General features: G+C 38.9%; 2 protein-coding genes across 4 annotated transcripts; both read right to left on the reverse strand.

The window, feature by feature from the left end:
- Positions 1–3206: 3206 nt before the first annotated feature.
- On the reverse strand, positions 3207–14340 carry LOC100249495 (ATP-dependent Clp protease proteolytic subunit-related protein 3, chloroplastic). Of its 3 annotated transcripts, none has more exons than XM_002279415.4 (10): positions 13923–14340; positions 11969–12070; positions 8548–8670; positions 7683–7742; positions 6160–6256; positions 5982–6055; positions 4268–4321; positions 4086–4169; positions 3898–4001; positions 3207–3492 (listed from the first exon to the last, which is right to left on the reverse strand). In XM_002279415.4, the coding sequence occupies exons 1-9, from the start codon at positions 14199–14201 to the stop codon at positions 3906–3908; spliced, it is 969 nt and encodes a 322-aa protein (XP_002279451.1). In that variant the 5' UTR covers positions 14202–14340; the 3' UTR covers positions 3207–3492; positions 3898–3905. The 3 variants fall into 3 exon arrangements, with proteins under 3 accessions (XP_002279451.1, XP_010659640.1, XP_059598633.1); XM_010661338.3 differs by having other exon boundaries at positions 3207–3547; XM_059742650.1 differs by having other exon boundaries at positions 3207–4001; positions 13923–14251.
- A 916-nt stretch (positions 14341–15256) lies between these two features.
- Positions 15257–26735, reverse strand: LOC100258047 (probable glutathione S-transferase). The gene is made up of 3 exons (XM_059742847.1): positions 26568–26735; positions 15908–16051; positions 15257–15813 (listed from the first exon to the last, which is right to left on the reverse strand). The coding sequence occupies exons 1-3, from the start codon at positions 26733–26735 to the stop codon at positions 15460–15462; spliced, it is 666 nt and encodes a 221-aa protein (XP_059598830.1). The 3' UTR covers positions 15257–15459.
- Positions 26736–27451: the final 716 nt, after the last annotated feature.

Here is a 27451-nt window from a genome sequence, read left to right on the forward strand (position 1 = left end):
GTCCAGACATTGCTTTTTTTGTCAATTTATTAGCAAGATACAGTTCCGCTCCAACTCGAAGACATTGAAATGGTATCAAACATATATTGCGTTATCTTCGCGGAACTACTGATATGGGTTTATTTTACTCAAGGGAATCAAAGCAACAATTGCTTGGATATGCAGATGTAGGATATCTTTCAAATCCACATAAAAGCAGGTCACAAACAGGGTATGTGTTTAATTGCAATGGTACTGCTATTTCATGGAGATCTGTCAAACAAACAATGGTGACCACATCATCAAATCATTCAGAAATACTGGCAATTCATGAAGCAAGTCGTGAATGTATATGGCTAAGATCTATGATCCAGCATATTCGGGAACCATGTGGACTCTCCTCTATCAAAGGTGGCCCGACAACATTATTTGAAGATAATGTTGCATGCATTGCACAAATAACAAGGGGTTATATTAAAGGAGATAGAACTAAACACATTTTACCAAAATTCTTTTATACACATGATCTCCAGAAGAGTGATGAAATTGATGTGCAACAAAAACGCTCAAGTGATAATCTAGCAGATTTATTCACAAAATCATTGTCAACCTCAACATTTAAGAAGTTAATACACAAGATTGGAATGCGTCAACTCAAGGATATCGACATGAAGGGGAGTATGCTTGTAAAAGGGTGTTAGTGTACTGTACTCTTTTTTCCTTCGTCCAGGTTTTGTTCTACTGGGTTTTACTGACAAGGTTTTTAACAAGGCAGTCCTAATATACCAAGAAAAGAATATTGTACTCTTTTTCCTTCGCTAGGTTTTTCCTATAGGGTTTTTTACTAGCAATGTTTTAATGAGGCATATTCTTTTAATATGGTGGTCATCTAAGGGGGAGTGTTGTAAATGAAAAATAATGAATGACCACATTGATGGCCATTATGAACTCCATTTACTCATCTTTAAGATGAGTAATGGGAGTTCATATTATGAAGCCTATAAAAGGCTTCTTACCCTCCCCCCCATGGAAAAGCATCCCGAGAAAAGAAAGAAAGCTCTTCCTCTCATTCTCTCTCTCTCTCTCTCTCTTTCTTTCACTTTCTCAATTCTCTTCTTTGATTCCTTCTTCCATATTATATATCAAAGTAAGATATATTTTATCTCTACTACTTTGATTTGTATTATATTTGTCCTTATTTTACAACAATCTACAAATTTAATCCTAATAAAATAAAAAAGAGAAGACAAGGAAGATGAGGAAAAGGTTTTAGAAGAGTGCATTTGACAATAATTATACGAAGTATTTTTAGAATGCATTTGATTTTAAAATACATTTAAGAGTGATTCTAGAATTTGTAGTATTTTTAACACTTAAATAATAAAAAATTAAATTCGAATATTAAAAAAATTAAAAGTGTTTCTTAAAATCACTTTCAAATGGATTTTTAGAGTGTATTTGAAAGCTTCCTAAAATCATTACCAAATATACTTTTAGAGTCTATTTAATGATGATTTTAGGAAATGTTTTCAAATTTTTTTATACTTTAAAATTTGTATCATTCTAAAAATGTTTTTTACAGTGATTTTAGGAAGTGATTTTAATATTTTTAATATTTATTTTTATTTTTCAAGTATTAAAAATGCTAGAAACACATTCTTAGTTTTTTTTAAGATATGAAAATTTTTATTTTTTAAGGATTAGAAAGCTTAAAATCAATGTCAAAAGAATAGTATATTTAATGGTAATTGTATAAAGTACTTTTAGCCTAAAAAGTTTTTTTTGAAAAGACATTTATCGTTCAACAAAATTTAAGAAACTCTTTCAAAAAAATTTTAAATTAGAAAACGCCTCAATTAAAAACATTTTAAATAAGAAACACTTACTTTATCATCTAAGATGATGTAAAAATAGTTTATTTATTTCATTAATTTTTGTGATTTATAAAAAATAAATAAATAATTTATAATTTGTTCTTGAAAAATGTTTTTAAACCATTGTCTAATTTTTAATAAAACAAAAATTTATTTTAAAGTATAAAATGTTTTTAAATATTTTTAAAAATAAATTTTATATGGAACATTTTATTTTTAATTATTCTCTATATTTAAATAATTATTTTTTAAAATAACTCTAAAAATATAAAAATAATTAAAAACAGCTAAAACGTATCCTAAAAAATATATCAAAATATTCTCAAAGCATATTTTAAAAATTATCCTATTTTTAAAATAAACTATCAAAAAATTAGTTTTAATTTAAAATCTTTCAAAAAAAATTTTAATTTAAAAAACTGTTATTTTGCTCGAAAACAACAAAAAACTCTATTTAGAAATAGTTGGCAAACGGGCCCTTCTAATCCCAAAACAAACCCATTTCCACTGCTTTGGTGGTCCTAATCATTGACCTTTATAGAGCCAGCCACGTGCCCGTCAAAATCTCAACTGTTTTCCAACCTCAAAGCAGGGGAAGGAAAAAAAAATAGTGGAGGTGAAAAATGATAAAGAATTTGGGGGGTGGATGATGATATGACCTCAAAGACATGCTGGCACGTAAGCTTTGTTCATGGATCATCCTAAAATGAACGACAACCCCACTTGTAGTTTCTGTTTCTCTAGGAAAAATTAATAAAGCCGATGTTTTTCATATACCTCAAGTCGTCGCTTAAAAGTTCAACTATTTTAAAGTCTTGGGCAATGCCAAGGACGACAGGGAAATGCATGAAAGGCAATTAGACCGAGTCGCTTACCCAGGTGCCAACTTCCTTCTACAGTCTACTCATGATTGCCAAACCTGTACCGCATACCAGCCCACACAGCAGTATCTATACAAGGAAATATTCAAAATTTATGGACCCATTTCATTTTGTAAAGATATTATCCTTGAGCCCTCACAACTTTAAAATATGTCTATTAAATTAGAAAAACCCACATAATGTCAGGATCTTTTTCTCCACCCGATATATGATCTCACAATTTCAGTTCCATTTTGATTTGGGATCTAACCTGAACATGGGCTCACTTGATAGCCAAGCCGACAGAAGGGCCACCCTGGCCAGAATGTCACCTCTCCTTGGGGATGAGGGGTGGGGCGTGTCCAATGACCTGAAAAAGGCATGATGCAGACATGCATGCACTCGAATGTATACACACAGCATGAGGTAAAAACAAAAAGACCAAAAGGAAAAATATACTTGAGAATGAAAATTCTTTTGGGTTAGTCATAGATGATGTGAAACATGAAATCCATTATACCAATTAAGAGTGTTCCTTCTACACTCCAGTTTTCTATAACAGGGCTTTCTGAACAAAATTCAATTCCAATAACCACATGACCTGTTTCTGCATCCCTACATTATATTGTTTGTGAAAAGAAGATTGCCAATCTTCAATGAATTCAAGCTGTAAGGTACACTGAGAATCCTCAATTATGACAGGTACCTTTCTTGCTCCTGCATGTTCTAACTCTCTGTAGGATATCCTGTTGCTCTTCAAATGACTGAACTTCGACCCTCTGTCATAGAATAGGAAAAAATGACTGTCATATTCAGCTTTCCCCAGATGACTATCTACAGGAAAAATTAGCATGGCCAATTAGCCTTTTAGGTTCCCCAGCGAGAAATATGACAATCTTCTGGCCTAGATGACTATTTACAGGAAAAATTAGCAGGGTTGATTAGCCTTTTAGGTTTCCCAGTGAGAAATATGACAATTCCTCTAAGATTTGCCAGAGCCATAATTGAAGTCCACTTGACAACGAACTTTCATGTGACAACATAACAACCCTCTCTCAAAAAGGATGTCTGGTGTTTGTGAGCCATCTGGTACCCTTTCCACATAAGGCTCTACTGGGCCATGAGGCAATTGGCAAGACAAGGAGATGGCAAATTTACTTAATTGTGACAAAATAAGCACTTACTTGGAAACTTATATACCATCAACAACTTGAATGCCGGCATTCTTGTCCCATTCCTCAGGTGAAAGAACATCTGCCATTATCTTTTCTTGACCGCGCCAAAGAATCTAAACCCCAAGAACATCGCATTAGCTCGGTCAAAAGTCAATACATGAAAGAACTACAAGAGCATAGTATTGAGGAGCACTTACCTTGTCAATGACACCAAACTCTTTGGCTTTTGTAGAATCCATATAATATGGTCTTCTCATCACAGTAGATACAGTCTCTTCCGACTAACAAAAGGTCAAGCCATACAATCAGTCTTTCTCAACGTTTCACCTAAAACTTAATCGATTATAAGGAAAGGAACACATTAGTGCATCATACTCACATTTCCAGTGTGCTTAGCCAGGAGTTTCACAAGTGTGTCCCTGTTTGTTATGACCTGCAAAAACAATGAAGATGGTATGATCTACTAATGTGAATTATAATTTTCTGAAAGCTGTAACTTGGAAAGGGCTCTAGATTCAGGTTCAAAGTAAATGTCCTAAAGAGAAGAGAAGGCAAAAGTAACCATGGATCAAGGCTATGAGAAAAGGCCAATTGACCCAATGTCATATAGCTAAAAAAAACCAAAGATGGGGAACAACATCAATGTTGGTGTTCCTCGATATAGGGTGATACTGTCTTCATCAGCTATTAGAGACAAAGAGCACCATGTCCAAACTTACATGACCAATAATCATATCAACAACAAGGCAAATATTTATTGCCAAATTAACATCAACAGAGACAATATGCTAGGTGTTGGAAAGTTAGTTTGGTTAGACTAGTTCAAATTGAACTCAAATTTTAGAATGGATAGGTACCTTGATTTGAGAAATTATTTGAATTCTAGTTTTTTTGTACGTAGTCAAAGTTTTATTCAGATTAGGATTAGAATCAAATTTGTTTTTTAGTTTCCTTATTTTTAACCTAGGAATTATCTATCTGCTGGTTATTTAAACAGATGTAGCCTATGTTCTGAAAGATAGAGCAGTAAAATAAAAAGTTTATCCAAAAAAACCTTTCACGGTTTTACTCGGTCACTAGACTTGTTGACTGGGCAACAAGGAATCAGGCAGGAGAAGATGCATTAGCTTCGTCATCCACGAATTTCTGAAAAAATCTGCCACTGAAGCACTAAAAATCGCGTGCACTGCCAGAACTAATTCTATCCTTATTTTATTTTCTTTACATAAAAAAGAACAGTTTTTCTATAGATATCATGGAGGAAACTGATAGTTCAAGTTACTTTCTTAATATTTTCTCTACTGACTTCAAAAGTGGAAATGTAGATGCTAATCAAGGCCTGAAAATGAGTTGCACTAATGGATAAGCCCCTTATAGCTAATGTCTCGATAAGGGGAAAAAAGACAGGAGAAAAATACCAAAATGGCTCCACTGGCAAACCCATGTGCCCCACATCCTTGTATGGGGTTTTTTTTGGTCTTGTTTAATTATTAAGACATCCTTCCTTTTCTGACTTCCAGCAGCATAGGACTTAACAACTATACAAGACTCATATAAGTTTCTTACTTACGACTCATAAGTCTGAATCTTACTTAGGTTTACAAAGTTTTTCTTTTGTGGAAGTTTCTTTTCTAGGTAACTCCTAGAAGCTTTGATAGAAGATTCTCTTCTAGATGACATGTTAAGGTTTATCATCTCTTATTTTCTTTTCCTCCTACCTTCTTTATTTTACTTTTTATAATATCACAAACAATTTTTACTCACAGCCAGACATTCCATAATTCCAATTTTACTCTAAAAACCTTGGCTTGGACTATAAAACCGAGGCTTTCCTTTCTAGAGTACAGAGCATTGCAAACACTGGATTTTGTATCTCTGTTCTTTATGGGATCAATAAACCTGAACTCCACATCTGCCGTCCCAAACTCTAAAAAATGAAGCCCTAGTCCATCATTATTTGATCATAGGTAGATATTTTAAGGATTGTCATGCATCACACAGATTTACACTGATAGAAATCTTGTTGGACTCCTTAAACCAGTCATTACCGATTACATTCATATCCTAGGAAGCTACAATGAGTTTAAACTAACCTCTTTTGCACGAATAAGCACATCACTAGCTGGCATTAATCCAGATGATGGAACACGAGGTTGTTGAATCATGGCTGAAACAGAATTCAAGTGAACCCTTGAAGGGACATTGGATATCAAAAGGTGCATATAAATCAAAAACCCAACATCACATTAAAAGGGTCAAATGGAAACAAACCTTTGGCATGCGGCATCATAAACCGTTTACCCTTGGTTCCTGCAGCGAGCAGAAGACAAGCCTGGCCTATAGCAGCTCCAACGGCAACTGTATGTATCTACAGATGCAATAACATCCATGTAAGAAGGCCAAAATAAATAGATTGTATTCATACTCTAACAATGAGAGACTGCTTCATTCTAAAGGAACTAGAAAATTCACAAAGTTCTTCAAAGATCTGGCACATGTATATCAACCATGATCTTGCTAGAACCCAGATGCTACAAAAAATGAATAGATCAACATGCAAAATGACAATATATATGCCAGTATTGATGAAATTGAAGAACAAAAAGCCTTTTAAAAAAGAAGTGAACCTACATGCGCAAAATCTTAATTGATGTTAGTTTATTAAATTCTCAGTAAAATATTAATACGACCAAATCAATGCCAGAACCACAGCAAATGCTGCCACAATGCTGCCCACCTGGTCACTACCTTCTACCATCACAACATTGTAAGTTATAATCTCTGCAGCATAAAATTATCACCACCACAAAATGCTGCTGCATCACCACCACCTGTCTCTACAACAACATGTCACAGCCTTCTCCACCTTCATGAGAACCACCACTACCACTATCTTACACTAATGACTTTTCCAACACAACCAACAATGAATTGAGAATCAGGAGACAAAGATCCTCATCCAGGATTGTGCATCGGTGAGTTGCTGCACCCTATCCTTTCTAGGGTCTTCATCACTTTATATACAAAATGATCAATCCATGTAACAATCTAAACTGTACAATTACATGAGTGATGACAAAAAAAGAAGAAAAAAGAAGAATGGATTTAATGATTCTCTTCCCATGAACAACTTAACTTTGTTCTATTATATATAATTCTATTGCGCATTCACTTAAAAGTAAGAATGTCAAACAAGTTGGAAAATTGACACTGAAAGTTTCTTATTTGTCCATCATAAATACATTCAAACGTATTTTAACAGTCCAGATCAATGCATTGTCCCAAAATCTTGATGTGTAAAAAATGAAATCCCATTAGTGATAATGGCATGGTGCATCATCATACCCTATTGCCCTTGCCAACATACACATTTACTGCAAAATATAAGATTTTATAAAGAGTAAACCATAAAGACTTTATTAGAGAGAATAATCATAACCATGTCACAAACAGAACATATAACCTGGACAGATTGGATATTTATGCAAAAGAAAATTGCCTCAGCAAAAGACACACCAAATGCATGTATCAACACATGTAATCATGTGCATGCCTGAACATATCCATAGCTAGCAGTATATAATAATTTTCCAAATGAACCCATTTGACAGCTAGTAGACCTAAGTTTTGCAAAGCAAACCACAAAAGAGCTGACCAGGAAAAAATGACAATTACCAGTTAGTGGAATACAAAAGTTTTACAAAGTAACCTGTTATCAGAAGGACTTAAAAGTAACACCCAACAAAATAGTTAAGATAAATTGGACAAATTGCAAAATCAGACTAGAAAATTACCTCATTTTTTAACTGCATCATTGCATCATAGATAGCAAAACCCTCAGTCTCCATCCCAACCTGAACAACAAACAATTTGAACCCATGGAACAGAAGGTTAAAATTAATGTAGTATAAATTGATGCCCAAAAAGTTAAATGAATAGCTCTAGAACACAACAATTATCTAAGAAATCCAAATATAGCTACCACAAGAAGGGGTAAAAAAGAGACACATCGCAAGCATGATAAATGTATATCTAGTTATAATATCAATCTGGTCTCAAGCAGTCAACTGATGCTGTCGTGGACCGAGTATCCACGAATGGAGTATAAGAGAAACCAGAAAATTTTGTTTGAAATCATGAATCTCATTGTTTGCTCCATTACAGGAAGCTAGAAAATGTGAGCAGACTTCACAGTATCCCATGAAAATTGAAAGTGTTTGCGTCTCTCTCTCTTTCTCTATAAAAAAAAAAAAAAGTTTTAAGACATGAATCCCATTGTCACTACTGTGCATTTAGTTCTTATGCCAAAGCGTATTGTTTATTTGTTAAAATTGGAAGAAGCTAGAAAATGAAAGACAGGCTCCATAGTTTCTCATGAAAAGATTAAGCATGTGTGTGTATGTACAAGGAGAGAGAGAGAGATAGAAGATATACACACACATATAGGGAGAGAGTCAATTCTCTCCCCCTCACATACCCACAAGTGTGCACATAGTTAAATTGCACAATTGCATTTCCTCAAAGATGAATGTGTAGTGTATGATGGAATCAAAAGTTTGTTTGGACTAATTTTTGAAATTGCTTGAATGTAGTATTTGACATAATATTTTCAGGAAAAACTGAGGCAATCACAGTATATGGAATCAACAAAAGGCTCACCCTTTCACCATCATCACGAGTGGTTCCAGTACAATTAATATAAACATATACTGGTTCTTTGGGATCCATCCACTGCAGGTACATTAATTCTGCAATGACAAGCTCTGTGACAGCTGGCACCAACTGATAGAATCAAATGGTTAACTTCCCAGACATATTGTATGGTCAAGGTAGTAATGTGAACTACTAACCATATAAATAATAACATAAAAAAATCAAAAAATCAAAAAATAAAAAAGGAACTAAAAGGGAATAGACTCACCAATGAGACACCATATAATTGGAGCAAAAATATAATACAAATGACCTTCATAAAGATTTATTCCAACAAAGATGCATCCAATTTTATTTTCTTATTTGGTGAGAAGTATAAACACAATTGAGTTGCTTTATCATTTTTGTAAAGATAAAATTTCAGCATTACCCCTCGAGTTGTAGCTCAGTGGTACTGACCTCTAGCAATGCACCAGAGGTTGTGACTTCTAGCCTTCCCAGTACTCAATTGATTTTTTGTAAAGGAGTAAGCCCATATCACTTGAGGTTTGCTTTAACAGAAATTGGGATAAATGCCTCACTGTCAAGGTGGATTTCTTATTATCAAAAACAAAATAAACTTCCACTATCCCAGTCAGGGGCGGATCTAGTAAGGGGCCCGCAGGGGGGCAGGGGTGGGGGCATATGCCCCCCTTCAAATTTCCCACAAAAAAAAAACTTATGTAACATCCTCATCAAATTCCTAAAAAATAAGAATAAATAAATAAATATTCTTATATATGGTTAGAAATTTCAAAAAATTAAAATGAATCCCTAAAAACATAAATTTAATTTTGAATTTTTGAAAAATGAAAAATAATTACATTTTTAATTCTACAAAAAAATAAAAATAAAAATACCGTTATAAATTTTGAATAAATCTAAAAAGTATTACTTTATAAAGTTAATTTCACTCACCTCCTTTGAGATTTGGACTAAGTATAATTAGTCACCATTAGTTTGAAATTTTGTCAAATACCTTTTCTACCCTATTCATTTGTTAATTTCACTTGCTTTCCTTTTAATTTGATATAAGGGAATTATTCAAGCTAATAATGGCTAAGTGTATTTAATAATGGCCAAGTGTATTTAAGTTAAACCTCAAAGAGCTAAATTCTTTTAATCCAAATGAGTGACATTAACCTTTATTTTATTAAGTTAAATAAAACTAAAAATAAAAAATAAAATATTTTATAAAATTTACTTAATATCCTTACTTATTTTTTCCTTTTATCATATCTTTATCATTTTTTTTCTCATATGCCAACATTATCTTATTTTTTTTAATCTTGTAATTTTTTTTGAATAAAATTAATTTTTTGATCATTTTGTATTTTATATTTTATTAAATAAATTTTTCATGGTGTATTCTCTTCAATCATTGAAAATTTTGAATTCATTCACAATAATTGAGTTTATATTTAGTCTTAGTCATCGAAGATAATATAATTAATAAAACACTTTGAACTATAGATAATAATAACTATCAAATTCTTAGTAACTACTTATATTTAATTTAAATTGATATATGAATCTATTAAGACTTTAAATATCAAGATACTTAATATGTTAGCAAAGGTGTCACCCTCATATTACCATATAATAGATAATTTTTAAGTAAAGGATTTCATGACTTTCAATTGATATTATATTTAGTGATTTGAAAAAAAAAATTATAATTTTTTTGAAAATTTTTTATGAAAAATTATTGAAAATTTTATAATCCAATTTCTAATCATTTTTAAATTCTTTTGATTTTTTTTTGTCAATATTTCTGGAAAGTTGATGATTCTTATGCACTTTTGATATATATATCAATACCTAAATTAATTAGTTCCTTAAATGATAAGGAGGATATCATATTCTTCAAATTTATGAATGATTTATTATAATGTAGATAGATAATTGCTCGCCCCCCCACCCCCCCAAAACCAAACTTTTTGGCTTCTCCACTAATCTCCATCATCTAGAGTGTTCTCTGTCCTGCACATATTTAAGGATCTAACTACAACCTAATATCTGAAAAAGAGGAATAACAAAACTTAACTAGAGCTACATAACAAATCCATGTGATGTGGCGTTCTTGGTCCACATAACAATAACAAGGAAAATAAAAAATAAATAAAAAAACATGTTCATCTGATGGGGGGGACATCTAACAAGATTCAAAATTACACAATGATATTTCTAGCTTTTAATGGTGAAAAAGAATTTTTTTTAATGAATAATCAAGTGGGTAAGAGAGAATCTTAAACTCGTCATTTTTCCTGTTAACCATTTTCATGATGATTCATGCCACCCTTCTCATAATTTGTGTCAATATTATTTTCTACTTTCACTTCTTCTCAACGGTTCAAATAGCTTACAATGGTCAAATATTCTTTCTCTTTTGTTTTTTTAGACATTTTGGCTTAGAGAGTTACTCAAAATTAGAAATCAATACAACATTCTTTTACACGGAAAAAACCACCATATGGAACTTTTCTACTATACAATAGATGACATGGTACTTCAAAATTTAATAATAACTTATGCTGTTTATGGGGCAAATCTCATCACATTAAAAGACTCTAGTTCAGGTAGAGTAAACCAGTGATCTATCTTTTGTTCACTATTTATATATAATGGTGTCAATTTTCATATTTACAAAAGCCCATGCTACTATACTAAATTTTTCCAACCCTCTTGTCTTTACTTTCTTCAGTTACATAATTACAGAACCCAAATGACCAAGTTTTTGCAATGAATTAGAGACAGTTAAATGAGGGAAGTTCCATTGGGAGTTCAAAGTCCTTTTCCTTTAATCAAGTCATGAACCAAGTGGGAAGTAGAAACTACTCTATATTATCCACATGCTTGAAGAAAAGGAAGAAAACCTGTACAGGACCAACATTGTGCTTTGGTTTCTTCACTCCTGTGAGACGACCAATAAGGTATTGGGATAGAAAGCTAGTTAACTTCTTCATAGAACCAGAAAATTTTAATCCAAAGCAAGATGTTCTTCATAATTGCCAAGTCCACTAAAGATCTAGAAAAATAATGCAAGTTGATGCCTTTTTCCGTTTCCATCCCTCTGCAAGTAAGCAACTAAACTTCATGGCCAAGATGACACATCTTCTCACTTAATCTTACACTTGATTCAATATTTGTCACCCCAACAACAAGAAATATGCGTCACCCCAACAACAGGAAATAAGATGAATCTACAGACAATTCCATGAATTCTTTGACCAAAGGAAAATAATATGCATCACACTTGACATTAAGAATGTCTTGATCCATTCCTTAGTGTTTTGATTTCCACCAAAAAGAATTATATTCCTAGAGAGAAATATATTTTTTTTTTTGATAAGTTTCATAGAGAGAAATATTGCATTTAACTACTTACTGGCATGCCAATGTAAACTATTCTCCCATGGAGAAGCAGGGAAGGCAAGTCCGGTGGAGGCCTCCTTGGCCTGTGCTCATTGTACGAGACAGATCTTTCCACCTAATTTAAACCAAAGGAAAAACAAATAGATAACCAAGAAATGAATATTAAGTAGCTGATTAGTTACAGAAACTCTTATATCCTTTATTTTAAAGACACTAACAAAAGAAAATCAAAATCAGATAAATGTTTGTGTTAGTTCAACTTAGTTGGTATTTCTGCTTCTATGTCCAACCTTCACTTTTGAATGGGAGAACCATAAACATTCTCATCAATCCATTGAATTCAATAAAATTGAAGTGTTATAAGAACAAAAATCAGCATAACACTCATGAAACACATGTCAAAACACACACACAAAATCCAGGTAGCAGTCTATGTAAACTGAAATCTAGCACAATTTTTATTTTTATTTTTATTATTATTATTTATTTATGTAGGCAAATAGAAAATATATTAATAATGCCCAAAAAGAGGGCACACCAAGGTACACACAATGCATACAACATGCATCAAAAGGTGAAATAAGAGGGAGAGGAAACCAAGAAGGGTCTAGCACAAATTATGGGTATATAAAAACACAAAACCAATCCAATTTCTTAGCTACGAAAAAGACACTAATATGCACATATATGTGCTGCATGTTCATGATATTGAAACCCAAAATCAGCCTAATTTGGTAGCAAAACCACAAACTGAATCTCTAAGAAAACACAAATTCTCATTCAGGTGTTGCCACAATTTGAATTTTGAGTTATAGAAAAACACCAGACCAATCCAACTTGCTAGCAATAACTATAAACTGTTAAGATGTGTGGAGCCTAATTATTATTATGACAATGTTCACCCTAAAATAGATTGATCCTACGCAAAGACAGCACATAGATTGCATGAAATTTTGTAAAGGTATTTTAAGTTGGGGTATTTTGGGGATTTTACACATGTAATTTGGTTACCCTAATTTTGTTATATTTAGGGTAGCCGACTTGGTGAGGTTGGGTATGCTATTGAAAGAGAGAGAAAAATGCAGAGAGAAAAACCTAGAGGACAAGGCATTTGCGATTTTTATGTAATATGTCTTTTTCATCATAGTGAAATCCTACGGCAGCTGCAAGTGGATGTAACTCTCACATTAAGAGTGAACCACTATAAATCTCACGTTTTCTTGTACTTTAATTTTTCGTATTCGTTTATTGTCGCTTTCAAAAATAAGATTAGAGTGCTTTAATTCTAACATAAACTATATGCACATAGTCTGATATTTAATAACATATGAATATACAAAATCAACCCAATTTGATAGCAATAAACATGAACTAAATACCTAAACCCACATAAAGGCAAATTCTCATCTGGTCTAGCACCATATGAATTGTGGGCTACAGAATCACACAAAACCAACCCTCTATATCTAAACAAACATACATTCAAATTCTAATCTGGATCTGGCGAAATATGAATTATGGCCTACAGAAAAAATCAAAACCAACCCAAGTTTCTTAGCAACAAAAAAAAAACTATATGCAGATGTATGTGTTGTATGTTCATAATATCAAAACCCAAAATCAATCCAAGTAGGTAGCAATAACCACAAATTGAATGTCCAAGAAAACACAAATTCCCATACAGGTTTGGCCACGATTTGAATTCTGGGTTATGCCAAAACATTAAACCGACCAAGTTATTAGAAACAAATATAAACTACACGAAAACAAAAAATCAACCCACTGCTAACAAAAACTGAGTATCTAAGTCCGCATGGGGGAAAATTCTCATCTGGGTTTGGCACAATATGGATTACGTGTTATAGAAAAACACAGAATAAAAAACATCTAAATGAAAATATACGTTCGTTTTCTTAATTCTTCAATTTTTGTGATTGAAATTCACGGGAGAGGGATAAAGGGCGTACCTGGGCGGGAGTGGCCATCAGCTTGGGAGAGTCGAAGAGGTCAAGAAAGGGAAGAGAATCGGAACCCGAAGGGCGCTGAAGAAGCCTCTCGGGGGAAGTCGCAGCCACCGAAGCGAGCTTGGAGAGAAAGGGGTCCTTAGGGTTGATAGGAGACATTGGGATTTTGGCGGAGCACGTGGGCTTCATGGAGCAGTGGGTCTTGAAGATTGGACGCGTTGTGGATGGCGAAGACGAAGACGGAATGGAAGAAGCCATGGGTAGCTGAAGAGAAGCGGCCATGGCTGTGGAAGCTCGTGTGAGAATGGTTCAGAAACTTGTTCAGTGCTCACTGCTCGTGTGGTATAGAGGCGTCCAGAGATAGGGGTGAACCGGAAAACCCCGGTTGAGCCGGCATATTGGTCTCACCGGTCCGGTTTGAGTTAACTAAAAAAATAATGGGAAAAGGGAATTCAAACTTACTAATTTAAAAAAAATCAATTTTTTATAAATTAATTTTATCTTATTTTAAAATATTTTAAAATATATATATTTTTTCCTGAGATAATTATTTCCTAAAATACTTTTTTACTTGATAATATTAAATATAATTATTAAAAAATTAATTAATCATTTTAATTTGATAAAATTACCTTATAAATAAATATATTATAAATTTTTTATTATATAATGTGAAATACAAATCATTTCTTGTTTCTATTTTCCAAAACCAAAAAATAATAATAACCTAAGTAAAATACAAGAGTTTATTTTTACATTTATAATTTTATTAATTTTAAGATTATTTTTAATTTTTTTATTCTTTCTTTTTGTTTTCTTTTTATCATACATTTTAAGAACCTTTTCTATGTTTAGTCCCAAAACATTTAGAGGAAAAATAAAAGGAAAAACATAAAAAGAAAAAAAATTTAATAAATTTTTATTTTTTAAAATTTTTTTTTTCTCAAAAAAAAAACGAAATAAGTTTAAAATTAATAAATTTCTTTTATATATTTTTTAAAAACTTATTTCACTTATTTTTTTTCCTTTTATATAAGAAAATCATAAATTTCAAATTAATTTAATTATATATAACTTTCTTTATTATTTTCTATAATAAATCAAATAGGAAAAAAATATATAAATTTTTAATATTTTTCTAAAATTAGATATAGCATAAATCTATTTTAATTCTCCTTCACTTTTTTCTTTTATTTTATCTTTCTAATTTATATTTTTAATATTTTCCTTTAGGAACGGAGTTTAGTCATCACTTATTATCATCTATGAACTAAACCTATGAGGATCTCTAAATCCAAATCCATATTAATCTCATCCAGAGGTTGATGAACATAGAATTGATCAAATCCTAGTAGGAGTAATACTTCTTCAATTTTATTTCAACTTCTTATTCCAAGAAACAGCACAAAGTCCAGAATAAAGCTTCAAAATACACCAGGAAAAGTAAATATAAAGTACATATATGAGAAGAAATTAAGGTTATCCTCTCAGGATCATATCATCGACCCATTCACTTATTTGACAAACATAAACCAACCCTTCATTTGGAGGCAGCGGAGGATCCAAACCGGGCTTTGAAGAAGGCACCAAGCTTCTCCCTTGGTGGCACACATTCCTTGAAGACAGCATCCTCAACAAGCCTTTGCTGCCATTTATGCAACCTGGGAAACTTCTCTTTTGGTATGAACTCCACTCCCAGAGCTTCTTGGGCGATTCCAAGCCAAATTATAACCATTGCAGCTATGTCCAAATATCCCCAACTCTCCCCTCCAAAGAACTTCTTCTCTTTCAGCTCACTCTCTAGGGTTTCCAGGTGCTCATGAGTTTCTCCAATGGCTTCCCTTTGCTCCTTCTCTTCCTTACTCCCCAGAGCCTTTCTCACCACCGGCCACAGCTGTAAAAATGTAATATATATATATATATATGAAACTTGATGATCACTGACATGAATTCAAAAGGGAAAAGATTAATTGGCATTAGCTTTATACCTTCTCGTCTATGAACTTAGCCCAGAACCTTGCCCTAGCCCTTTCGTAAGGGTCTTTAGGGAAGATGGGGTTGTGTTTCCAGGTCTCATCAATGTACTCTAAGATCACAAGCGACTCTGCAAGTGGGTTTCCGTTGTGTAGCATGTTGTCGCCTCGCGTATCCGGTGGTCCACGTTGCTGCTATATGGATGGACACGTGATTCTCAACACACAAGGGGTTCTTGATTCAGCGGTTGTACCTGCAAAAGGCATCCGGACAGGGTGTCCGGACGCACCCTCCGATGGTTTTGTTAGCCATGGTGAGAGAGAGATATATAAATCAGTTGGCCTTTTACTAGGTATCAAGAGGTTACCAGGGGGATCCCTTTCTTCTTCGTGTGAAGGCATATATATACAGCTTCAGGGGTATTGCTCCTTTCATTAATGGTGAGGAGATATTTTATGTTGTGATGATGATAATAGGTGTCAGTAGGAGCACTATCATCCTACGAATGGCTGTCAGAGACCATGGTAGGTGATGCGGCTGTCAAAGATCGTGGGAAGTGATTATGTAGAATGATCGTGGGAAGTGACTTGCTGTCACTTCCTCTTGTCTTCTCACTCTGCAGGTGATGGGATGTGGGCCATGGCTGCTTGTTGTGATTGCGTGTAAGACTCGTTTTACTTTAATTGATCATCCAGACGATTTATATCCGGATGGCTCATGCTGATTATCCGGATGTGTTGTGGAGACAATCCGGATGTCTACGCTCTGCCAGCGTCATTTGCTCTTCCTTGGATAGGAGAAGCTGAAACGTCGTTTGCCTTTCCTTGAGATGGTCCGGATAGGATAACTGCACCATGCATATCTTTAGGGGAATCCGGATGATGATGGTCCGGCTGATAATACGTGCCACGCGTCACCATGAGCTGCGTGCCACGTGTTTCCCAAGGGGAGGGGTCCCTACATTGCCCCCCTTTTTAACTTGCCTATTTTGCCCGAAAAAATGGGCGGGTTAAAAATTACTGGCTTTTGAAAATTGAAGATGTCCCTTCGTTTGACTGGGCCACGTGGCGAGTGGGGGTGCGGAAGCCAAAAAAGGCATTTATGACGAGCCGCCGACCCTGTGTATCCCCAGGCAATATGTCGTTTCAATGATAACATGGCTGTTGGTTTGGCTTTCCGAGGGGCTGTCCTGCTATAAATAGGGCACTGTACCTCTTTTTGCATTTTTCCTACTGCATTCTCTTGAGAGCCTTTCTTCTTTATTGGTTTTTTCTGCGCCCTTTGCTTCTCTGAGAAAAAAAAAAACTTCGAAAGCTCTTTTGTACCAATGTTTTTGTATCGCGACTTCGTTTGTTCGCTGCTGGTGATTTTGTACCGAGATAGTAACCGTTCTTCTTCTTCAGAGCTTTATCTGGTAAGTACCTCTTTGCTACTGTCATTCGTTTTGGTTGCGTTTGCTGGTTCTTTAAACTTGGTTTCTGGCTTGCGTGGGCATTTGTTTTGGGCAAGTCGCTTGCAATTGTTGTTGAATGTTGGTACTTTGTTGGTGTTCGGGGGGGGGGGGGGGGGGGGGGGGTTCTTGAGGGGTTTTTCTGACTGCTTTGGGTTAGGGTTTGTGTATTTTCTGACTGCTTGGTTTGAACCGTTGCATTGCTTTTGTATGTAGATCTTGATTTGGCTTTGTGGTAAGAAATGGCTCCAAAAAAGACTGTTTCATCTGCCCGGGTCAGCGAGGCTGGCGAAAAGGCGATAGACAAATTGAATGTGAAGGAGTTCCGGGAGCGGTTCTGCATCCCAAATGACGTGTCTATAGATTTGGTGAACGAGGAGGCGGCTATGCCTACTGAGAAAGGTGAAGAAAACGTTATCCTCTTCACAAAGGAACAATTCAACGCGGGGCTCCGGTTCCCTCTGCCGGCGTTGTTCAAGGAATTCCTTCACTTCTCTCAGGTTCCACCCATCTTCATTCATCCCAACCTTGTCCGGGTGCTGATGGGGTGCAGCATCATCAACATGCTGTATAGCCTTGACCTTACGCTACTGGAAGTGTTCTTCGTCTATTCCCTAAAGAAAGCAAAAAATGATATCTTCAGTGTGTCCGCGCACCTGCCCTCCCTTCAAGCAGTGACAGAGCTGCCAGATTCGACAAAGGGAGGGACGAAGGGGCTGGTGGCGGTCCGGGGTGGATGGGCGGGCCTATCGGAGCGTGTGTCGAGGCCCTTTTCTCCAAATTATACCCTAAAAATTCCGGGTATTCTTGTTTTGCGATTCTCTGTCCGGATTTTACTTTGCTGACTTTTTGCTGATTTTTCCGGACGGGATTCTCACCTCTTGTTGCTGTTAATGCAGGTCTGGAATTGAGGGGCCACCTTGTGGATTGGGTGGAAAAGGCATCCTTCGCCTGTGTCTGTAAATTATTCGAGATAGATCCCAAGGAGAGGGCCTACAAGACACTGCTTTCCGCGCGGAATTTGATAGCGGTCGTCCGGGAGCCCCAGGAATATGTTATCAATATTCTCCCCAGGAAACTGGCAAAGGATGAGATAGTGCCTGGGGAGCATTATACTGTGAAGGAGCTCCCCCTCTACCAGGAAGCTAAAGAGGCTGATGCTGAAAGACGGCGAAAGCTCCTGGAGAATCGAGACCAGAGGAAAAATGAAGGCACTATCCGGAAGGCTCCCGGACAGAAGCGCGGTCCGGATTCTCCTCCAAAGAAAACTTCAGAAAAAAAGAGGAAGCTGGTGAAGAAGCATGGGAAGGATGTGAAGGAGCCCACTCCTCCCAAGGAGTTCCCTCCTCCACATATTACCTATGAGGGGGAAGTAATGATAGAGGAGCCAGTAAACGCTGCTCCGCACTCTATCTTAAGCGGCCCCGGACGCATGTCGGGGTTGAATCATTCGGGCCCTTCCTTAGCCGCGATTGCGCGTCTGGCTAACGTGGCTGAGGAAGCTGCATCTATCAACCGTCCGGGCAACCTTAATCCGGATGCTGATGCAGCTGAAACGACCCCGTTGGAGGAAGCGGGGGCAGAAAGCCAAAGTCAGCCTTCCGACGACCCGGATCGCTTGGCCATAGTCCCGATGAAAGGACCTCCTTCAAAGAAGCCGCGTTCGACGCGCAATCTACGGTCCGGACTCCTTGGGCGGCTTGAAAAGCGGCAGCAAGAGATTGAAGTTAGCTGCGCTTCTGCCCATGACGCTCATCCGGATGGAGGCGAGGTGGAGATGGCAACCGAGACTTCGGCCGCCCCGGTAATAATTCCGGCTGAAGATGTATCCGGACAGATGCTCCCGGACGAAGATGTGGAGGTCCCGAATCCGGACAAGAGTCACCTTGTGTTTCCTCATCTGAGGAGGAACCTGCTGACGATGCAGCTCCTGCTAGCCCTTTCAGCTACGCGGAGTTGGAAGTTAAGCTAAAGCAAATTACACCTGACTGGAAAGCCATCAAGCCTTCTGCTAAGATGTTTGATATGATAGAAACGGTATATCGTTGTCTTGTGCTTTTGCTTTTTGACTCTTTGTTGTACTAATGTGTTTGTTGTAGTATGATTTATGTCTTTGCTTTTCTTGTTTGCGTGTCAGCTGGTGAGGGGCCTCCGCGGCATGGCTCAACAACACGATCTTTTTACTCAGCTGCTGCAGACTGCAGACTATATGAGGACCTTCTCCTCTCGGCGCCAAGAGATTGAAAATCAGCTGCGTCTGAGAATGGAGGAGGCTGAGGCCAGTCTATGCACCCTGCGAGAGGAAAATGAAGCCCTCCGAGTGGAGTTGGCTGAGGCGAAGAGTCGAGAAGAATCGACTGCGAGCCGCCTACATGAGACGGAAGGTGAGGCAGCCCGGCTGAGGAATGAAGTGAGTCAACTCCGGATAGAAGTTTCGAATGAAAAGAAACAGAAGGAAGACTTGCAGCTGCGCCTGGATGTGCAAAAAGAAGAACTTGAACGGGAGTTTGCTGTGGAAGGGGAGGAACTTGCAGCGGATTACCAGCAACAAGTTGATGATACATTTATCTTTGGGTATCGCTGCTGCATGAAGAAGAATGGTATCAAGCGAGATACCCCTTCGATTCCTCCGGGTGAAGAAAAGAAGCTCCACGAGAAGCCCGCTCCCTGATAGTTTATCTCTTTTTGCAATTTTTCTGCTGTAATTTTTCCTTCTGTATTTTTGTGGTCCGGAGGTCTCTTTGTAATTACATTTATTCATATCAATAAAAACATACTTCTTTCTCATTTGTACTTGTGTCTACTTTTTATTGATAGTACTGCTTTAAATTGGACACATTCCATGGTCTGAGTAACGGAGTGCCATCTAGCTTTTGTAAATGATAGGCTCCATTTTCGTTTGCTTTAGACACTATGTAGGGTTCTTCCCAATTAGCTTGGAACTTTCCTGCGCCTACTTCAGCAGTATTTTCAAAAACTTTTCTAAGTACTAGCGTACCATTTTTGAAGTTTCTGGGCTTGACTTTTCGATTGTAATGTGCTGATGCCCTTTGTTGATAATCTGCCATCCGGATGGCCGCGCTTTCTCTGACTTCGTCTGCCCAATCCAAATTTCTTCCTAATTCCGTGTTGGCATCTTCTTGTTTTGCTGCATCGGTCCGGATAGTAGGAAGACCTATTTCAGTGGGAATGACTGCGTCCATTCCATATGTGAGGGCGAAATGAGTGTTTCCTGTCGGCCGTCCGGGTGTGGTTCGATAGGCCCACAGGATGCCGGGTAGCTCCTCCACCCACTTCCCTTTGGCTTGTTCAAGCCTTTTCTTTAAGGCATTGATTAGAGTTTTGTTTGTGGCTTCCGCCTGCCCATTGCTTTGAGGATAACGCGGCGTGGAGTATGAATTCCGGATGTTCAGTTCCGAACAGAAATTCCTGAATGCAATGCTGTCAAATTGTGGACCATTGTCAGCTATGATGATTTGGGGAATTCCAAAGCGGCAAACAATGTTCTTCCATACGAATTTGGTGACATCTTTATCTTTGATACTTGCATATGCTTCAGCTTCTACCCATTTACTGAAGTAATCAGTGGCGACAAGGAGGAATTTCTTCTGGGCAAGTGCTGTTGGGAGGGGTCCCACTATGTCCATGCCCCATTGCGCGAAAGGCCATAGGCCTGAGACCGATTTCAATGCTGCTGATGGCACATGTGGAATGGGAGCGTATCTTTGACATTTATCACACTTTTGGACATATGCTGCCGCGTCTTTCTTCATTGTTGGCCAATAGTATCCTTGTGAATGAGCTCTATGTGCTAGGGATCGTCCTCCCGTATGATTTCCGCATATTCCTTCATGTAATTCAGCTAGCACATATTGGGCCTCTGAATGCCCAAGACAGCAAAGATAAGGCCCTGTGAAGGATCGCTTGTACAGGTGCCCCCCAATCAGGGTGAAACGGGCAGCTTGCACCCGGATTTTGTGTGCTTGTTTAGGATCTTCGGGTAAAGTGCCTGTCCGGAGATATTCTGCAATGTTATGCGTCCATTCTTGATTATCCGCTTGGTTTGCCTCAACGGTGTTGCAAGTGGAATTTCTTGCGACAGAGGGATTAGCTTGTACATGTATAGGTAATAGAATGGCTTCTCTGATGGGGAGGGAAGCAGCTATACCGGCCAAGGCGTCAGCGCGCCCGTTGTCAGCTCACTTAATTTTTTCGATTGTCCACTCGGTGAATTGCTGTAAAGTGCTTCTTACTTTGGCCAAGTATCGCGCCATGCGTGAGTCCTTAGCCTCATATTCTTTCTGGACATGTCTTACCACTAGCTGTGAGTCGCTGTAGATCCGGAGTTTGGAGACAGATAGAGCAAGGGCGAGGTCCAATCCGGACAGGATGGCCTCGTATTCTGCTTCATTGTTAGACGCGGAGAATCCCAGCCGGATGGCTTGCTCCAGATGCTCCCCAGTTGGGGACTGTAGTAAGAGCCCAACTCCAGAGCCTGATGAGCGTGAGGCTCCGTCAACTCGTAGTGTCCACCACTCCTGTTCACTTGATTCGTGGTGCTGGTTGGGTCTTCGTGAATATTCGAGCACGAAGTCGGCCATTACTTGGCCTTTTTTGGATAATCTGGGTTGGAATTCGATTCCAAATTCGCTCAATTCGATGGCCCATTGTAACATTCGCCCAGTTAAATCTGGTTTGTGCAGAATGCTACGAAGGGGTTGGTCGGTTAGTACAATCATTGGGTGGGCTTGAAAATAGGGGCGGAGCTTTTGGGCAGCACTTCGAAGAGCTAAGGCTGTTAGCTCCATTTTTGAATATCTGGTTTCTACGTCTGCCAATGCCCTGCTGACATAGTAGATGGGCTTCTTCTCCTTGGGTGATGGGCAGCGGAATAGAACGGCACTGATTGCCCATTCTGATACTGCCAGATACATGTATAGTTTCTCATTTGGGATGGGGCTGCTCAAGATGGGTGGTTGCATAAGACAATGCTTAATCCTTTCCAAAGCGCTTTGGCAACTGTCCGTCCACCCATGCGCTCCAGCCTTTCGTATTGCCAAGAAGAAGGGTCGCAACTCATCGGTAAAGCGGGCTATGAAACGTTCTAACGCAACGAGCTTGCCTGTGAGACATTGTATCTCCTTCTTGTTCCTGGGAGGAGGTGTTTCCATAACCGCCTTGACTTGATCCGGGCTGACTTCTATGCCCTTTTGGCTGACCATAAATCCTAGAAATTTGCCAGCACTCACGCCAAAGGCGCATTTAGAAGGATTTAGCTTCATGCCATACCTTCGTAAGAGGTGAAAAACTTCTTGCAAATGAAGGATATGTTGTTCTCGAGTTTTGCTTTTAACCACGATATCGTCAATATATACCTCTACTGAGTGGCCTATCAGAGGTTTGAATATTTTAGTCATCAATCTTTGATAAGTGGCGCCAGCATTTTTGAGTCCGAATGGCATGACTTTATAGCAATAGAGGTCGTGTGGCGTTATGAACGCTGTTTTTTCTTCGTCATCCGGGGACATGGGGATTTGATGATATCCGGAGAAGGCATCCAAGAAAGAGAGCATCCCTTGCCCGGAAGTGGAATCCACAATCTGATCTATTCGCGGCAAGGGGAAACTGTCTTTTGGACACACATTGTTGAGATTGGTATAATCTACACAAATTCGTCATTTTCCTTCTTTTTTGGGTACCACGACTTCGTTTGCCAGCCAATCCGGATAAGAAACTTCTCTGATGAATCCGGCTTCGAGTAATTTATCGATCTCGTATCGGATGATTCTTTGTCTATCCGGGTGGAAGCGCCTAATCCTCTGCCGGACGGGTCTGGCAGTTAAAAAGATGTTAAGCCTGTGAGATGCAATGGAGGGATGAATTCCCTTCATGTCAAAATGTGCCCACGCGAAGATGTCATGGTTCTGTCTGAGAATTTTTTGCATGCGCTGAGTTTCTTCTTGTGTCATGAGGGAACTGATGTTTGTGAGGTGATCGCTTTCCTCCGAAATTTGGATTGTTTGTAAGGGATCTGCTACCGGGGGATCTTTGTCCGCCGGACCCAATAATTGCTATTGGTCGTGCGTAATGCTAGGTTCAGGGGGAGATGCATCCTCCTGGTTAGCGACTGCTTCACGTGCTATTTGATAGCACTGGCGAGCGGCTAATTGGCTGCCATACAAGTCAGTTTGCCCTTCGTCGGTGAGGAAACTCACCATTTGATGATATGTGGAAGGGATGGCTTTCATGTAGTGAAGCCATGTGCGTCCCAAGATGACATTGAAGGGTGACAACTCTTGTACCACCGAGAATTGCACGTTGAGAGTGACTGGGCCAGCTCGAACCGGCAGTATAATGTCTCCTAAGGATGTGGTTGATGACCCGTTGAATTCGGATAAGATTCGTCCGGGGTTTTCGAGACCCGCGAGACTATGTCCCATATGGCCAACGACTGATGCTTGCACCAGATCGGCTGAACTGCCTGGGTCGACCAAGATACGTCTTACATCGAAATCTCCTATTTCTAGGGAGAGGATGAGGGCGTCGCGATGTGGCTGTAGCGTCCGGGTGGGATCTACTGGTGGGAAAATGATTGTCCCATCTATGGGGCGAGGGCCCTCCCCAGTGAGACCCGGCCGGATGGAATTAATGCGTTCGCGTATTGACGCGGCTCGCAGCAATTTCTGCTTTTTCCGCCTGGAATCGTATTCCTCGTCAGATGGGCCCCCGTTGATATAGTTTATGACAGCCTTGGGGGCGACTGGGGCCCTCGGGGCCCCAGAGTTATGATGTTGAGATGCATCCCTTCCTCCAGTATCTGAGCGGAGGTACTGTTTTAAATGTCCTGCTTTGATGAGCCTTTCAACTAGATATTGGAGGGACCGACATGTCTCTGTTGTATGACCATGGTCTTTGTGGAAGGCGCATTTCTTGCTGCGGTCTCTCATGGATGGGTCCGTTTCGAGGGGTCTAGGCCACCTGAAGTCGGACAACCCTTGGATCATTGGAAGAAGTTTTTCGTACGATACGGATAGGGGTGTGATGGGCGGCCTATCCGGACGACTCGGCCCGTCCTGTCTCCGGTCAACTGGTTTTAGACGGTCCGGAGGTTTGGTATGTCTGTCCGCGTTATCTCTAGAAGCCCGTTCGGCAACCAAAACTTGCTGAGTGGCTGCACGCACGTCATCTTCGAGCATTGAATATTTGTTAGCACGTCTGAACAAATCGTCCATCGTCGTAGGAGGCTTTTTGGCCAGCGATTCGAAAAATGGAGTGCTTGGACAAATGCTTCTCTTGAAGATCTGTAGGACAGCATCCATGCTGCAAACCTCTATTTGAAGTACGGCTTGGCCAAATCGTTTCACAAATTCCCTCAAGGATTCGTTGTCTCTCATTTTTATATTCTGGAGGGTGCTGATATTCTGCTTGTGTCGAGCAGAGCATAAGTACTGTCCCACGAATGCTTCAGAGAGGTCCCTGAAATTGTCAATAGAGTTAGGAGGTAGGCGATGAAATCATGAGAGGGCCTGCCCTTGAAGGCTGGCGGGGAATACTTTGCATAGCAATGCATCGTTGCCAATATCGAGCGTCATAAGCTGTCGATAGTGCATGATGTGATCGAATGGATCGTTGGTCCCATCGTATGTGGAAAACTTTGGTACGAGGAATCCCCTTGGGGGCTCGTAATGGGTGATATGAGAGCAAAAGGGCATGGAGAGCATGTCATCCAGCCTTTTGCTGATGGAGCCAATGGGTGGCTCGTTTGGGAGGTTTCTCCCAGCTGGTCGCTCCGCTAGGTGTGAGCGAACGTTCCGCATCGCTGGGGTGACCATGGGGTCACGATGCGGAGGTACGTTCTGCACCATGGGAGCGATCATAGGATCGGGGCGTGGCGCCCGGGTTGTGGCTACTGGTGGCCTTGATCTCCCAGGCTCTTGTGGGCCTAGTCTTGCGCGCATAGAACTTGACAACTGTGATTTTCTATCACGTTGTCTTTTTGCTGAAAAATGAGTGGAATCTGAGCTTTCCTCACGGGGAGCTCGAGGCATGGGTGTGCGTGGCTCATGGGGCCTTGCGTTGTATGCTCCTGGGACAGCTCCTGTTGACCCAGGATATATTGATTCTGGCTCTGGCCTTGAGTTTGCCACCTGGCTTTTTGAGCGCTGACGACGAGGAGGACCTGACGTTGAGGCTTGAATGCGTAACACAACGTTTTCTTCCCTTAACCTCTCCGTCTCCTGGAGGAGAGCTCTTAGCTGTTTTTCGCTCGCCAATTGTCTTTTTTCGATGGCTTGACGCCATTCGTGATTATCTTCCTCCCCTCTACCAGATGATCGACTTTGGGAAGGTGTGGCCATCTTTGCTAGTGACTGAATCAAAATAAAAAGTAAAGTTTTCCCACAGACGGCGCCAATGTTGTCGCCTCGTGTATCCGGTGGTCCACGTTGCTGCTATATGGATGGACACGTGATTCTCAACACACAAGGGGTTCTTGATTCAGCGGTTGTACCTGCAAAAGGCATCCGAACAGGGTGTCCGGACGCACCCTCCGATGGTTTTGTTAGCCATGGTGAGAGAGAGATATATAAATCAGTTGGCCTTTTACTAGGTATCAAGAGGTTACCAGGGGGATCCCTTTCTTCTTCATGTGAAGGCATATATATACAACTTCAGGGGTACTGCTCCTTTCATTAATGGTGAGGAGATATTTTATGTTGTGATGATGATAATAGGTGTCAGTAGGAGCACTATCATCCTACGAATGGCTGTCAGAGACCATGGTAGGTGATGCGGCTGTCAGAGATCGTGGGAAGTGATTATGTAGAATGATCGTGGGAAATGACTTGCTGTCACTTCCTCTTGTCTTCTCACTCTGCAGGTGATGGGATGTGGGCCATGGCTGCTTGTTGTGATTGCGTGTAAGACTCGCTTTACTTTAATTGATCATCCAGACGATTTATATCCGGATGGCTTATGCTGATTATCCGGATGTGTTGTGGAGACAATCCGGATGTCTACGCTCTGCCAGCGTCGTTTGCTCTTCCTTGGATAGAAGAAGCTGAAACGTCGTTTGCCTTTCCTTGAGGTGGTCCGGATAGGATAACTGCACCATGCATATCTTTAGGGGAATCCGGATGATGATGGTCCGGCTGATAATACGTGCCACGCGTCACCATGAGCTGCGTGCCACGTGTTTCCCAAGGGGAGGGGTCCCTACATAGCAGCACAGGAATTTTTTTGTGAACTGGATTATACTTGAGAAGCGAAGGACTCTTATTGTACAAGTCCTCTTCTACGTATTCAAACTGAACTCCTTTCAGCCTTAGGGCCACTTCGACTCTGCGGCCAAAGAAGCTTCCCCAAACGCCAAACAGCTGTACTTGGTCAGCCATTGTTGTGTAGTTTGAAGATTTGAAGAGATGTACTGGTTGCCATTGCTCATGTGCTTTCTTCATATTTATAGAGGTGTTTGTTGTTGAACCAGGGATCGAATGGCCGACGGGGGATACCGATGATGTATCTAATGACGACATCAGTAAGCTTCCGGCCGTCAACCAATACGTCTGCCTTCAGAACTGTGCGTCAGAGGAAGAAATGTTTGAAGACTTTGTCCCATTTTTTGGCGCCTTTCAAATAATATAAATTTAGAATGTTCTTAGAAACTATAAAATAGAATTAAAATATTTGATAATATTTTTGTAAATATATTTATTTATGTTGTAAAATTATAAAATGGAAGGAGAAGAAAATAAGAAAGAAAAATTAGAATATAGGAAGAGAAAAGAATACACGGGAAAACTCTATTCTTTTCCTACATTCTAATTTTTATTTTTTATTTTTTTCTTCTTTCACTTTATAATTTTACAACATGTTATCAGCACGAATAGTCTTTACAAAATAAATATAAAGATTTTTCTTTATTTAGAGAAATAAGAAAGACGTTTTTCTCTTTAGAGAAATAAGAAAGATGTTCTTATTTTTAGAGAAATAGAAAGACTTTCTCTCTTCTTTCTCAAAAAAAAAAAGTATGTGATAAACTTATATCATGATTTTCTATTTTATTACCTTTTGATCTCCATTTTCATATATTTTATTTAAATACATAAAT

Source organism: Vitis vinifera, chromosome 14 (assembly GCF_030704535.1).
Source record: "Vitis vinifera cultivar Pinot Noir 40024 chromosome 14, ASM3070453v1".
NCBI classification, from domain to species: domain Eukaryota; kingdom Viridiplantae; phylum Streptophyta; class Magnoliopsida; order Vitales; family Vitaceae; genus Vitis; species Vitis vinifera.